General features: G+C 35.5%; 1 protein-coding gene across 1 annotated transcript in view; it reads left to right on the top strand.

Annotated features, from left to right (window-relative positions):
• The first annotated feature begins 1,056 nt into the window (after positions 1 to 1,056).
• jbug (filamin-type immunoglobulin domains fbug) overlaps positions 1,057 to 16,291 on the top strand; it is an 879,391-nt gene continuing 864,156 nt past the window's right edge. Inside the window, exon 1 of the mRNA XM_090401914.1 lies at positions 1,057 to 1,414. Within this exon, the coding sequence (XP_090258040.1) occupies positions 1,057 to 1,414 (358 nt within the window). The remainder of the gene's footprint in view (positions 1,415 to 16,291) is intronic.

The following is a 16,291-nucleotide window of genomic DNA, read 5'->3' as shown; positions in this document are numbered from 1 at the left end:
ATTCTTAGTATTTCCCATAATGTAAAGCACATCTCACTGGAAGATGTATACTGCAATACATTATGGGTGGGGTCACTACCCAGACCGGTTTCAACCTTTTCTGTATTACCCAATTCTCGATGCTGATTCTCACCATCCTTGCCAACACTTTAACACATTCTGAGACGATTTGGGGTAAATCAAATGGAATTTTGCCCTGATGTAAAAAAACAAACAAACCAGCATCACTGCAAAATTCCGAACCATCGTATCTATCTATAAACAAGTTCATCTAGTTACTGAATTACTCATGTGATTTGTTTATTTTATATGAATCGTTCGTACTTCTTAACCTGTACAATGATAGCATTTAAGTTTTTATTATGGTTAGTAGTTGAAAGGGGATCAATCGTTCGATGCTGTTGGCACACTCTCCCTCGATGAGTCTTTGGACTCTCTGGGGGTGTCACATAATAATAATAATTATTATTATTACTGTTGCTTTTTTAATTATTCAGTGTTTATTGTTATCAATAGATGGCAATGCTGTCGTGCGTTTTCTTGCGTGTGTGGATACTGGTTATACTTCTTGTGTGTATGTGTGCGTGCGTGCTAGAGTTATCTGGCTATTCCGGTTTGTTTCTTAAAGATGCTAGTGGAATGTAAGGTGGTTGTTGGCATTAACCTCTGGGCGTGTTTGGTGTGCCGCTTACAATATGAAGTTTAAGTTGTGGAACGGATGTATATATGTGATTTATTTATGTGACACGTTGGAATATTTGAATTTCAATAACACGATACAATGTTGAAGCTTCATTTTATGCTCGTAATGCAATAGAAACAAGGTATGATACTTCGGCGTATTTGACTAGGGGTATTTCACAGTGAATATATAATGAATGAACAGACTTAAGAAATTGAGTTTACGCTTATTACATACTTGGAAAGATTTTGTTCTGTTATTATTTTTAGCATATCTGCCTGAAGTTTTATGCAGTATTGGTAATTTTTAATCTAGGACTGCGTAACCCGTTCGGGAAATAATATTCAAAAACGCTTATTATTACATGAAATGCAATGGAATCGGAAGAGTTGGCTGATTTTGGTTTAAGTCACAGTGGATTGAAAGCACGATCGCCCGAAGGCCATGCTGCACGCGCTATGCATATCAAAGGTGATGAATATGTTTGGGTCGAAATCCAAGAAAAGACTTTCACAAACTGGGTAAATGAGCAGCTTCGCCCACTTGGCATGTTTGTAACAAATCTACAGACAGATTTTTGTGATGGATTGAAACTGATCGCTTTAATTGAGAGTCTCCAGAAACGTAGATTGAAGAAAATAAGGAAACCAATTAACCAACATCAATACTTAGAAAATGTGCAGAGTGCACTCACTGCAATGTCAGAAGATAACATAAAGCTTGTTAATATAGGTAAGTACAGTTTATTTAATTTAGTTGTTACATAAGGATAAAAGCCTATTTTTAAAGAAACACAACATAGTTGAAGAGTTGAATAGAGAAAGATGCTAAGGATTCCAACTTCCATAAAACATGTAAACAAATCAGAGAATATATATACAGCTGACAGAGAGGATTAATCACTTTATCTAAGAAAGATTAAGGGAAGTCCATTTACTTAGCTGTTATGGAAACTTTCAACATATGTAAAATATGAGGTAAATTAAGAAGTTAAGAAAAATAGTATTATTTGTTATTTTGTGTAGCAAGATGGAATCTTGCTACGTCCAAGTGATAATAACTCTATGTTAGAACATTTCATATATTCATATGTATGTGAACCTGACTTGCACAACAATCACAATTTCAAACTTAATTTGAACTGTTTCAGTTTTGTCAAAGTATTCTGTAATGTGGTGACAGGACTAGCAAATTCAAGATGCCTATTCACCAAGAAACAGCAGAGGATTTTGAGTAAATTGATATTCTTTAAATATTTGGTATGTCTACAATGAAGTATCTGTAATATCAATGAATATCAATGTAATATCAAAGTATCAATGAACTATCTGTAATAAAACAAAGCTGAGAGCTTTGTTTTATTACAGATAGTTAAAAAAAGTCATCTTAACAATGAAAGATTTTTTACTTGGTTATACTATACATTAAAAATGCCAAGAAATATTCTTGGTTTCATCTTTCATTCAAGTGTAAAAAGTTTGTGAATGAATTAACTTCACAACTGGGTTACTTGTATATAGAGGCCAACGACTTCACATCAATTGCCTTAGTATCTCATAATGCAAGGCACATATCATGACAGACTTGTATAATGTTATGCATTATACAGATTGGTTTTGATGTTTGAGTTCTCATCAGTGGGAGCCAGACCCAGAGGAGATACTAAGATTGAAATAATGCAGAAGTGATATATTTCCCATATACAAGTAACTTCTGAATTATTTCAACTTTGGTATCTCCCCTGGGATCTGGCTCCCACCGATGAGACCAGCTATCAGCTAATTTTTAAAGCCTACAGACTGTGAATATATTTTCATAGGGAGCATTCCACAGAATTGCCACAATCTTTGTCAGTTGCCTCTGGATCCTCTCCACCACTTCTTCATCCTCATGGAATACAGATTTGTGTGCAATAGTCCAGATTTGGAATATTGCACACAAATATTAAACCTTTTATGTAATATGTAAGTATAGGAGAACAAGAACCTCTCTAATCCCTGCTTGTTAGTGTGTTCTTCAATCTGATGTGCTATTTTGACTACCTTTGCAATATGTTCTTTAAACTTCAACTTCTTGTCCACAATCATTCCCAAGTCCCTGGCTTCATTAGTTTCCTGCAGTTGGTAATAAACTATTTTACTACTTGTTTATAGAACATATGACTTTTCCATTGATTAACCTTACTATCTCTCTCTGGATTAGGCTCCCACTGATAAGATCTCAATAAAGGTCAAACCAACTGGGCAGTGATGTCTTCCCATAATGTTTTTGCATTATAGGATACTGAGACAAGTGATACGAAGTCGACAGCATCTATATTACAAGGAGACTTTGCTAAGGTTTGGCCAACAATTAACACAAGAATAATATATGTAGTCTTAAGTGTTGGGGTTATTCATGAGAGTGAATAATGAACAATATACAATATGAACAATACAAACTCATTTTCATTTACAATTCAAACTGTTTTTGGAATAATCCAGTTGGATACCATGTGTCTTACTGTAGTTGTAATTTGTGCTCATAGGATGCTGTTGAAATCCATTGAAATATTAGTGACTCAATGTATTGTTTATTTTTTCATTTATTAGTTATCAATTATTTATTTAGTTCTTCTGGCTTATACCGTAAAGCACCATGAATAACCATAGTATCCAATTTAAAAACTTATGAAATGGGGAATGAACAAAGCAGCATAGTTGTAATCACAAAACATTTAATGGCATTTCGAAAAATCTATACAAATTGCCAAATGAAATGTGTTCAAAATGTTACTTTGACTTTTCCAGCCACATCATGCCTTACGTCTTGTTTAAGACATAATGTAAGTCATGTAACCATGTAACTTATTGATGCTGTTAGGCTAACAAGCAAGCATGCTTGGTGCATGAGAAGTTGAACTTCTGTAAATATTGCACAGAATCCTGGGATATTAGAGAATGTGCTACTTTGCTAGTACAATATAATATAGGTGGAAGTTCCAAGCACATAAAGCATGTTACTAGCTGAAGACACTGGCAACCCCTCTCAAAAAAAAAAAAAAACAGTAATCCTTGATATTCTCTATTAGTCATTGGATAGTACTTCTCAGGGATCATGAGGATAAAAGTTTTTCTTCATAAAGTAGGGTGTTAGGTTAGCCTTGCTAACTTTCATACCATTTTTAGGAATTACACATTAATGCAGTGATGAACTATGGAAATGTCTACATAGATGTCATCAACCTGATGGTTGTTTTGCAGGGTGAGAAAGCACATAATTCTCAAATAACTACAGTTATTGTCCTGAGCCTAACTTAAACATAACCATGTTGTTTAAAATAGTATATGTTTAGTACACACTGCTGAAATTTACATCCGAAAAATGCACGCACACACACACACACACAGGGCTTGACAAATTATGCAAAATCCTACTCACCACAAACAAAACGTACTTTCCCCGTTTTTTTTTTTTTAATCACATGTCCCAATTCTTCAAATTGGATATATATTTCACTGTCAGCTGTGATTTTGAATAGATATAGTAAAAAGAAATGCTCTGTAGAGATAATGACAATGTCTTTTCAGGCTTAGTTATGCCTGGTATGAAAATTAACACAGAGAAAACAAAAGTGATGAGAGTCTCCAGGAAACCAAGAAGTATCAAGGTGATGATGAATAGAGAAAGTGTAGAGCAAGTGAGACAATACAAATACCTTGGTAGTATAATACAAGAAAATGGAAAAATGTGACATGGAAATAAAAGAAAGAATTAACAAAGGAAAATATGCATTTTATAGTAAGAAAAATTTGTTTATTAATAAAATGAATAAAAATCTCAAGAAAAGGCTTATTAAGTGTTATATTTGGAGTATGACCTTATATGGGTCAGAAACATGGACCATTGGGAAGAAAGAAAGAAGCTAAAATGTTGGAGGCATTTGAAATGGTTATGAAGAAGAATGGAGAAAATAAAGTGGACTGAAAAAATCACCAATGAAGAAGTATTACAAAGAGTTGAAGAAGAAAGGAATTTACTAAAGACCACAAGAAGAAGAAAGTATAACTGGATAGGACATGTATTAAGAGGAGACAGCTTACTGAAAAGAATGATAGAAGGGAAAATTGAAGGGAAGTGACCAAGAGGAAGGAGACGACTAATGATGCTTGATGATATAACGGACACAAGAAGATATCAAGAAATGAAGGAGGAATCAAGACACTGAGGAAATTGGAGGAAGAGAATCTGCTGAGTTATACCATTGGACCTATCAAGAGACAGAACACTAATGATGATGATGTCCCAATAAGTAATAGGAGTTCCATAAAGTGATTAGTAGTGCTCTATCATTGTTTGGAGACCATTTGTTTTGTGTAAACTAATGAGTAGCAAGCTAGGTTGGCCTAATGGATAACTCGTACACTTTCCAACCACCAGGTTGCTTCCAGTCTGAATCCCATCGTGGGCATGGATGTTTCTGAAAGTTTGCTTTGGATGAGCTTGTATAGCTCCTTGGGTTTATAAGGCTTGTAATTGTAAAGAAAAAGAAAAAGAAAATGTAAAGAAAAAAATAAGGATTGATTTTTTTGGAAATATAATTTTTTTTTATTTTTTTTTTTACATTAAGTTTTGTTACTGGAATTACATTAATTTTGTTACTAGAATGGCCCTTTATATTACACATATTCTTCAGTGTTTTCTTAAACTTAAAAATGTTTTGTTTAGAAAGCTATTTTGATTAAATGAAAAATATTGTGTTTTGTTCAGGCTGCAGCTACTGCTTGCCAGCTGGCAAAATCTACTTGTCTCTAGTGAGCAATCTGTTGAGCCCTATATGTGTGTGTTTGTGTGTATATAACATACGCCTGTTATTTACAGAGAAGTGCCACCATCTTTTTTTTATAAGGTTTGTTCAGAAATTCTTCAAATTGGATATATATTTCACTGTCAGCTGTGACATTGAATAGATATACTGAAAAGAAATGCTCTGTTGAGATAATGACAATATCTTTTCAGGCTTAGTTATGCCAAGCCATATTTGTTTCTATTTAGGTCTCCAGTAAACAGGGTGGTGCCACTGGGTAATGAAATTTATCTCCTACCTGAAGGGTTAATCACTTGGCCAACCATATATAATTAGCAGATGCTTAAATTTCCATAGACTCATTAATCAGTGTTAGATGAATTTGGTCTATCCCATAATTACAGCATCCTCCATATTAACTAGACAAAAAAATTTTGCAAGGTCACAGATTTGAAGATTTGACAGGGGGACGTACATCTTAAACAGATTACAGTAAATGTTTCCAGCAGCGCAGAAAGGGCTTACACTTTTGTAAGCCCTTCTGCACAGTGAACTTGATCTCCTATTCTTGGTGCAGTTACATCAATCCAGATATTTTTCGAGCAGATCTTCTGTAACTAAGTTTCCAAATAATTGGAATTTATTTGACTAGACAATAATAGATTGAAAACAACTGACTGGTGCAAATAACTTATAATAGTGTGGTGGTCTCACACTGGGTAATGACAAGTTAGTTTAAATCAGAGTTGGGAATGGCTGGAATTATGGCCAAAGTAACTATGGCTATGAGGACAGTATATTATGTCTGCAAATTGCTCATGTTCTCCAATTTTTTCTTTCAGGATGGAAACGATGTTGGAAGAGACTGATTAACTCACCTTCAGTAGAAAAACTGTTATAACAATTCTCCATGTTCCATTGTTAATTTTTTATTATGGTCTGTGACTATATAATTCATAATCCTGATAACTTGCAACGTTTGTCCTGTTATGGATTAAGCCATCTGATATTTCCCTTTAAGTTTACAAGTTCTTTTTCCAGGCCTCTGTACAAGGTAATCAAAATTAAAGCATACCTGTTTAAGGCTTTGTGGAGTGCTACCCAGTGATTCAAATGCTGTGAAACTTTGCAGGAATACACTGTGCTTCATGCAGAAGCAATATCTGAGAAAAAAATAATAATAAAAGTAGTTCCAAAATTCACCACCAAGGGATGCTGTATGGTGTACTGAATGTAGATGTAGTAATTTGTGTGTGTGTATGTATATAAGGAGGAGGAAAAGTGACACAAGCAAAAATAACACATTTTTATTTAGTTCCATTATGCATTCACAAGCTGTAATATTCAATGTACTGTTCTTCCTGGTATGCCACAAACTGAATACTTCACACACTGTGTTCAATGGCAGAATGCAGGTGATCAGGACTGATGTTACACACATGCTGTATTATGCTGTCTTTCAGTGTGCTTTCAAGTTATCAGGATGATCCTGATAAATCCTGTCTTTGAGAAATCCCCAGAGCCAGAAGTCATAGAGTCAGATCAGGTGAACAAGGCAGCTAATCATTCTGGCTTCTGTGCAGTGTTCTCAAAGAACCTCCTGTACTGATCGACTGATATGTACGGGGGGCCCCACCCTGCATGAAAATGACTGAATACATGCACAGGTGCTGCTGTAGCTGTGGCACAACAAAATTGTTTATCATATCGCTATACCTTTCTGCAGTAACTGAACTGAGCATGTCACAAGACTTGACTGACGAATGTCCTCAAAGAAGAATGATCCAATAATTAAGAAAGCTGTAAATCTGCACTAGACAGTAACTTTTGATGAACACAAAGGAATTTGTTGTATTGCATGCAGGTTTTGCATAGCTCATATCCAGCCATTGTGGGCATTCACAGCTCCATTCAGGTGAAAGTGAGCCTCATCTTCCTACAGAATAATCTACGCCTACACAGCATCCAACTCCACTCGAGGAACGAATGTTAAGGTGAATGTCAGTCAACTTTCCAAGTCCTGCAGATGCAACTCCTGTGTCAGAGTTATCTAGAATGGGTAGAAATGCAGAATCTTCCATAAAATTTTCCAGACAGTTGTGTAAGGCACATTGACATGTCTTGATACAGTACACACACTGCAGTAATTGATGCTGTTATTTGTGGCCTGCTCCACAATGGTAGTAGTAACTTCATTCACTTGTTGTGAACTGATTAGTTTCAACCCCTGCCAAGTCTAACTCTCAACAATCCCGGTTCTTAAAAAGGACTAATCATTTGTTGCACAGAGCAAATGGAGATAGTGGATGATCTCCATGGTGAAGAAATTCGTGGAGTGCAGCAACAGCATTGCAATTGTTTAGGTAATACAGCTTCCTGAGCCAAGCACACTGGGGGAAGGTTAGTGCCATCCCTGTGGATGGTATTAACAACCAGAATGAAGGGATAAATCGTGTCCATTTTTTTAAACCCTCCCGGCACATGCTGAGCTGCATGATATGCAAATTCGTTCCATGCATTTAGTGTTTATAATGCATGGAATGAATGCATTGTAATGCAATGGTGGTGAATTTTGGAACTATTTTTTTCCTTCTCAGATATTACTTCTGCATGACATACAATATATTCCTGCAAAGTTTCGTAACATTTAGATCACTGGATGGCACTCCACAAGGCCTTAAACAGGATACTTTAATTTTGATCACTCTGTATTTGATGTTTCACCCTGCTACATATATGAAAACAGTTTTCCTTTTTATTTATATATTTTATTATATATATATATATAAACCACAACATAAAATAAAATTGTATATTAAAACAGTAGTGACCCTTTTACTCACTCACTCTCACATTGAAAACCTTTAAACATTGAATCTTCTGGAATTAAATACAAAATATCTGTAAAGTCAGAAATTAACATATTTTAGTCAGACACAGAATTAACAGAAAATTTGTCAAATCTTTCTCTGGAAAGTCAAAAAGACAAGTTCTTCATCAGTCATTTGTTTTGGATTAATTAAAATTTTCTAAGGGCAAACAGCAGCAACAGATTTCCTTGCACACAGTCATCCAAAAAAATGCAACTCATACCTGTATCTTCAGTATATGCCTTACTTCAAGCATATTCAATTTCCGTTTCAACCAGGTACCAAAAACATTAACAGTTTACATCATGCAATTCATCTCTCTAGCACTGAAGCAGAAAACAACTATATGAAATGTTCCAGCGTTTTTACCCGACTACTGTCAGTTCCACAAACAGGAGCTTTCTATCTAATCTTCACTCAGAATACCAAAAATTATATCTTAAAAGATACATAAAATTCTCGATAGGAAATTGAACTAATAATGAATACACAAAATACAGCAATTTAGCCCTTAAATTCAGTCGTTATTTCTTAGAGGGAATCATTCCCAACTCTCCCCTTTATTGTTCTATTCGTTCCATTTTTATACGTCTCGCTCTCTGTATAAAATCGTAGTCTCTCTTTGTCGTGTCCATCAGCTGTTCGTTTCTTATCACCTTTCGAGTATACACTGTATTATCTCAATTGCTACTGCGAGAATGACGTCAATACAGCCGGGTATCTTAAATAGCAAAATATAAATTGTTTTTGTAATGGCGGGCTTGATACGTTTATTTGCGGTGCGGTGAAGTTTCTTTTCCACTTGATTATTTCGTTGCACTCATTATTAAAAAAAGAAGAAAAAAACATCTACAGGTATTTTAGTTCCAAGGACGTAGGAAGTACGTACATCATGCCAATTATTCGTGCCGCTAAACAATAAGCTGTTCTGTTTCCACCAATGGTCATTAGGCGTTTAGGCTTAACGGTCGCGCTAGTCTCTAATAGCGATACTACAAACACTGCTTCTATATTCTCCAACTTCAACGGTACTGTTGCAAACGGTGAAGCTTACCACTTTTTTTTATATTCCCCTCTGGTTAGAAAGATGCATTGTTAAGAGTAATTTTTGAACATTAAGCTCGTCCTGTTGGGGGCTGAGGGATTTAAATAGCCATTGGATGGTAAAATGGCTTTGGGTCTTTTATGCTTGTAGATGTCATATTCATTGTAGTCCAGAGGCGCCCCGTACATAAGCACTGCGACACTGCAGCACCAAGGAAAAAATGAAAAAATTAATTTTTTTTTGTGTTTATAAATAATAACAATGCTTACAACATTTTATAAATGCAGTACAACATATTAAAGGTTACAGCTTATGTTTCGACATTGATTGAATAGTTAATAATTGGAATTGTTCGATTAACGCTTTAGATTACGAAACAAATACACTGCGATCTAACGCAGTGTCCATATTATCATATTCAATAAATTGCAGCTAGACTCGCCGATGATTGTTTGCACGTCTCATTGCACTTAACTAGTGAATCTGACACTGCTCTTTGGGCAGTGTATAGTATGCTTGCGTGCGTTATTTCTGTGAGATATGAAAGGGTGAACTATTTTTTTGCAACCTTATTTTATTTTCTTAAAATAACATATAATTATTTATTTATTATAGATACAAGGCTGCATTATGACGAGTGTCACTGTTGAAAATATGAGAACAATTATATTTTTTCAATTATGGTCACACGAAACAAATGCACTGCGATCTAACGCAGTGTGAGAATGATCGCGCCAATAGCAGGTAGACTCGCCGATATTCGTTTACGCTTGACACTGCTCTTTAGGCAGTGTATCTTATGCTTGATGCTTGCGCTCGTTATTTCTGAGAGATACAAAACTTATATTATTGGTGTTTGTTCATGGTGAGGATGAAATATTTTTAATAAAGCAATTTTTTAATATGTAAATTTATTTATTAATAAATTGGTTACTGATTAGGAAAAAATATATTTTTTAATATTTTATTTTGTATATGCAGCACCCCCACTTAAAATTTTCACCGGCTGCCACTGTTGTAGTCTGTAGCTTGTTTGATCAGTTGATTTGGATGAGTAGCTGCATTTGAAAAGAACTTGACTGTTGGAATATTGGTATTATGGTGAATCTGTTGTTCATCATGATCAGTGGCGGCTTGTACTTAAGCACTGGGACACTACAGCACCCCAAGGAAAAAAACGAAGAAATTATATTTTGTTTGTGTTTATAAACAATAACAATGTTTACATTATATAAATGCAATACAACATGTTAAAGGTTACAGCTTATGTTTCGACATTGATTGAATAGTTAATAATTCGATTTGTTGATTGATGCTTTAGATTACGAAACAAACGCACTGCGATCTAACGCAATGTCGGAATTATCGCGTTCGGCCAATTGCAGCTAGACTCACTGATATTCGTTTGTACTTCACTGCACGTGACAGGTGAATCCAAAATACATATGTGTCGCTACATAAATTGTATGCTTGCGTGCGTTATTTCTGTGAGATATGAAACTTTTATTATTAGTGTGTTCGTGGTGAGGGTGAAATATTTTTATTAAAGCTATTTTTGTGATATGTAAATTTATTTATTAATAAATTGGTTACTGATTAGGAAAAGAAGAATTTTTTTTTTATTTTGTATATGCAGCACCCCCACTTAAAATTTTCACCGGCTGCCACTGATTATGATAAACCATGGAACATCTAGTATCACTACAAGCACTTTTTTTTGCACTCGTAATCTTAGTATGTTGAACTTGATAGTATGGCTCCAGGCTAGCGAGGCATAACTTGGAGTCATTATTGGTCGTTATAATAGTTTGTTCTTTGTATTTGATTTGCTGCGTCGATTAATCACGGGATAGAGTTGGTTGATAGCTTTGGATACTTTTGTACAGATGAGCCTGATGTGACTATTGAAACGCAGTCTTTTATCTAGTTGTATCCCGAGATATTTAGTTTCTGTTTGCCATGGGATTTTAGTATTAAATAGTTGAATATTCCCTTTGGGCGATGCTAGCCTTCTGGTGAAGAGTATGGTTGCACGTTTTTGAGGGTTTACTTGAACTTCCAATCTGAGAACCGTTTTTCTAACATATAAACAACTTTCTTGAAGTTTCTTGGTTACAAGGTAAGGATGGAGAGATCTTATATGTATTGTCTGCATATAAAACCATGATGGACATTATAGGGTTCTGTGGGATATCTTCCATGTAGATTGAGAACAAAAGCTGGGCCAATAGGGAGCCCTGTGGAACTCCAGCTAGCGTTGGGTAGAGTTTGTTTCTTTAATCTTGACTTACATTTTATTCGACAAGTCAATGTATTTGTTGTACAGTGCTATGGTTTTGACGGAAGCTGAATTGCATGTTGGAATGATGTTTAATTTGTTTGTTGATTTCTGTAGTCTGGAGAGGATGATTTTTTCTAAGTTTGATAGCAAGTTGATGGGATGATAGTTTTGAGGCAGTTGTGGATCTTTGCCGGGCTTGTGAATTGGTATAATATCTGCAGTTTTCCAGGTCGGAGGGAAATACTGTAATCTTGTTATTGCATATATGATGTTGACATGATGCACTATAAGTTTGCATGAAAGCAGTTTAATGATTTTGTTTGTAACGCCATCTGGAACTGGTATATTTTTGTTGTCGAGATGTTTGATGATGTTAATTATATCTGCTGGAGAAGTAGGGTTGGTCAGTTCTAAATTGTTGTATAGCTTCAGCTTTTTCATCATCCATGTGTGCTAAACTGTGGTCGGTTTGCATAGGTGGGGGGGGGATTTGTTTCTGAGAGTTTTTTAAAATTTCCAAATTGAATGATCTTCAGGACTAAGATTTTAACTTATTTTTCCATTGTTGATTTCTGAGAGCTTCTCTGACTAGATTGTTCAATTTGTTGAGTTTTCTATCGTGAGGAGCACGTGTGTTATGATGTCTTTTCCTGACTTTGTTCTTATCCCTGATTAGATTCATAATATTTTCTGGAAGACGATTAGGCTTATTAACAGTTATAATTTTGGTGACTACTGCTAATGCCTTATTAATATTTGATTTGTGAGGTTGGCTATTGCTTTGTCTATCTCCTTTGATTTTATGGTGGGTACTGGAGCACTGTGTTCGGGGAATACTTGGGATAATTTTTCCCAAGCTATGAAGGAATCAGAGGAGATAATTGTTCCTGATTACCTAATTTGAGTGGGTTGTGATCTGAAGAGAGCTCATTCATTTGTTTGTAACTGTATTGGTATTTGATGTTCCGTAGGATAGCAATATCTAAAACATCAACTGCCAAGAGGACTATGATGAGTAGGCTCTGTTGAACTAGCCACTACAATGTAGTTTGATCCCATATAATAGTTTAGTATATGACTGTTTTTATTGGTTATTTTACTGTTTCAAGCTGGGTATTTGGAAAATTCAGATCCCCAGAGATGACATGGGGTCTTTAATGCCTAGAATGACGTCCAAATCAATCATCAGTAAAGTTTTGCTAGAGGAGTTATAAGCGGCGGAAGTTTACCAGCTGTGTTGGTATAGACTTCGATGCCTGTAATCTCCAAGGTTGTAGTTTGGGGGTTGGTTATGGCATTATGTTTAAGGTAGTTTTTAACATAAATGGCAGTGCCACCACCTCTGAAATAAAACTGTCATTTCTATACATCAGAATCCTCTTAATTTCGGATTGTTTGCTGGTTGCAAATGCGTCTCACTGATTAGAATAACATCCGAATTTTATCTAATTGCGAATTCTTGAAGTTCAATGCTTTTTTTTTTGTTGGAAAGGCCGTTTGCATTCTAAGCGGCGATTAGGAGAGAGAGTTTGGAAGAATTTTATTTCTATTCATTGCTAAGTGCTGCTCTTAGAATGCAGTGTGTTTCTTGTAGGAATCTGTAGAGGTTAGTAATGGTCTTTATTTACTGACGTCTTGAAGCATGATAGCTAGATAGGCGGTAATGATCTCAGTCAGGTCGAGATTTGTTTGTTCATGGCATGTTGTTTTCTTGGAATGTGCCACATCGGTATACGTTTTGTTCGATTGAAGTATGCCTTTTCATCTATTGAGTCGGAGGGTGTTCGGCTTCCTTTAATTGCGTGAGAGGTTGAGAGGGAGCCTGACCATTTCTCACTGTCATTCTGTTTTTTGGGTAGAGGCTACATCCTCTATAATTTGCAGGATGAGGACCATTGCAATTGGCACATCTGGTAGGTATGGTTCTCGACTTGGCACAGGTGTTAGTTAGGGTGGTTTCACATTTCAAACACCTGTAATCAGCTTTACATAGCTTCTGAGCAGAACCAAATTTCTGACATCTGTGACATTGCCCTGCTGATGTTCTTTTTCTTCGAGGTTCAAGAGTATTCCTGAGTATAGATGTTTTAATGAGAGTTGCGAATTTCCACCAACGCAAACGTCATCGGTCTCTTGTCAGCTCTATACATCCTACTCACTTTAATTGGAGGCAAACCGTTATTAATAAGGTCTGTTGCAATCTCCTCGGAGGTGATATTCTCACTGACTCTTCTAAGTACAACCTTTAGGTTTTTTCACTACTTAGGGAGGATGTATGATATTGTAAAGTAAGATTAACCATCAGTTTAGTTTGTTGACGGTAGTTGCCAACAGTAGTGGGCTGACTTTTTATGCACTCATCTGTATTTTTGTCCACGAGTAGGCGATATTTTTGGTCCTTGATGATTACTATGACCAACGTCCATTTGCTTTTATCTCGTAGAATGACTGGAGGAACCCTCTTCTTAATGGTGCTTGAAGTATCTGTTGTAGGAGTGTCATCATCCATTTAATAATCTTTGAGTGTCTCTTCAGTCCTTCGCTTTTTACGAGCATGTTCTTCCTGGAATTCCTTAGGTCAGAAAACCACTAAATTTATTTTTTTACCTTCTGTTCCTGTATCGTCGCCTTCAGGGTCACTACTTATCACTGAATATAGATTTAAATAACCAGACCACTCGACTTCAAATTTCTTCAATAACTTTTTAAGAAAATCGAGTGCATGATTTTAACTCAAATTTTGGACTAAGTCGTTTGTATCGAGATTTTCCATAATTTAAATAAAATCTTACCTGTTAAGCAGCTACTGACTTTCACAAACACTAAATTAAAAGTCCTGCTACTTTCAGAGCACAAAATAAGCTATTTCATATCGAAAAATCAGTTTTATCCAAATTTAATACCAGCCCCAGAATCCGGTCACCGCCATTACCACATTAAAATCATAAAATTACCAAATAACCTGACCAAAAACGATTATTATTATTATCATTACAACGTGACATCTTCAAGGACTCATTGCAGAGGGCACTCTACTTTATAGCATTTTAATAAATATAATTTTATCTACATAGCGATATTTTTCGCTATTTTTGATATAGCGATATCAACAATCGTAGATAATGACTTGTGACACGGTACATGTAGGGTCGATTGTGACACTGGCATACTACAGGAAGTTTTTTGCTCAATAATTCGCAAAAATAGACCTAATATGTTTGTGGTTCTGATAGTATTGATGGCAAGTGCTTCTTCCCATATGACATGATACCTTTCAGACTTCGATCTGTTGCCGAAGTTGAAAGAATCACTTCATTGGAAATGCTTTGCTGCATTTGTTGAGGTTTCTGTTGAAGGGAATCGACTTGTCAAGCATACACATGAAAAATAAAATAAACGCATAGAGAAGATTTTGAAGGTCTGTAAATGATTTTATTGTTTGTTAGCATATGGGAGGATCCAGGATACCAGTATTGGCATTTGGATTTGAGATGAGGTATTGGTCAGAAGTTACTACTTCCTAGCGGAGAGCCAGTGCTGGCTGCCATCATTTCCCGAAATGCTTGTTCCATCTGTGTAGATATGTGCGGTCACGAGCCTATTTTTTGAGGAACGAAAAACCCACATTTTCGGGAGAAAGAAAGAAAAAAAAAAAAACACCATCTCTCTATGATACAGAATAATTCACTTGAAGTCAAAATGACCTGATAAAGGTTCCTCGTGTCATAGACGGGAATCGAAGCCATGTCTTTCCGACCGAAGGGCTTCGCCTATACTTGAGCTAATGAGGCTCCTCCTTCGTTGTTCATTCTGTTCGTTGTCTTACTGGTGTACTTCTTCCTAAAGAGTACAGTCTGTAAATGTTGAATCCACCGTTTATAAATTTATTCTTTTCCCCAAACCTTCAATACTTGCGTATCCCTTTTAAGATTTTAGTAATACTTGCGTTCCCCATCTTAAGAAAATGCATTTTGGGAGAAATTATCATATTTCATTCAGACACGAATAATTATGAAGATATTTATTTTTAAGTTGCATTAGAATAAATTAATAATTATTAATTATTATTATTATTAATACGGCCTTGCCTACTCCCTACACGGGAATAAAGGGCGTTAGCTGATGTTTTTTATATTATTATTAATAAGTTTTGATTTTTTTAAAAAAATTACAAACATGGGAAACTTTTTTAATTATTAAATACATTTTTAGTTATACGAATCTAGTATACTTACAGTAGAAACAAAAATTATGAAATTAAGTGAGTTTCATTTATTCATTTCATCCATAAATTTAGAGAGTTCCAACTGCGTGGTTCGAACTATTTGAACTTCAACTTTTAATGCAAGCAGTTTGAACTGCCGTTTTAACACAATCGTGCTGTCAACTAGACAAAGCTCTAACGGAGGTCATCAATACATGTAGGGTTTTCTGAGTCTCGGCTATTTTTCTGTTTCCGCGACACGGACATTTTTTTCTCTCGAATCTTTTAAGTGTTTCAAAAGTGAGTCTGTTAGGTGACGAGAACGCAGCAAATATTGGTAGAGTGGACTGTACCGATAGTAGGATGAAAAATGATGTTATTAATGTCGAACGGGGGTCGTGGAAATAGAGGAGAACGAAATGG

Source organism: Typopeltis vanoorti, chromosome 12, assembly GCF_054136105.1.
Source record: "Typopeltis vanoorti isolate ZY-2024b chromosome 12, IOZ_Tvanoo_1.0, whole genome shotgun sequence".
NCBI classification, from domain to species: Eukaryota; Metazoa; Arthropoda; class Arachnida; order Uropygi; family Thelyphonidae; genus Typopeltis; species Typopeltis vanoorti.
This window is presented reverse-complemented; position numbering and strand designations above follow the sequence as displayed.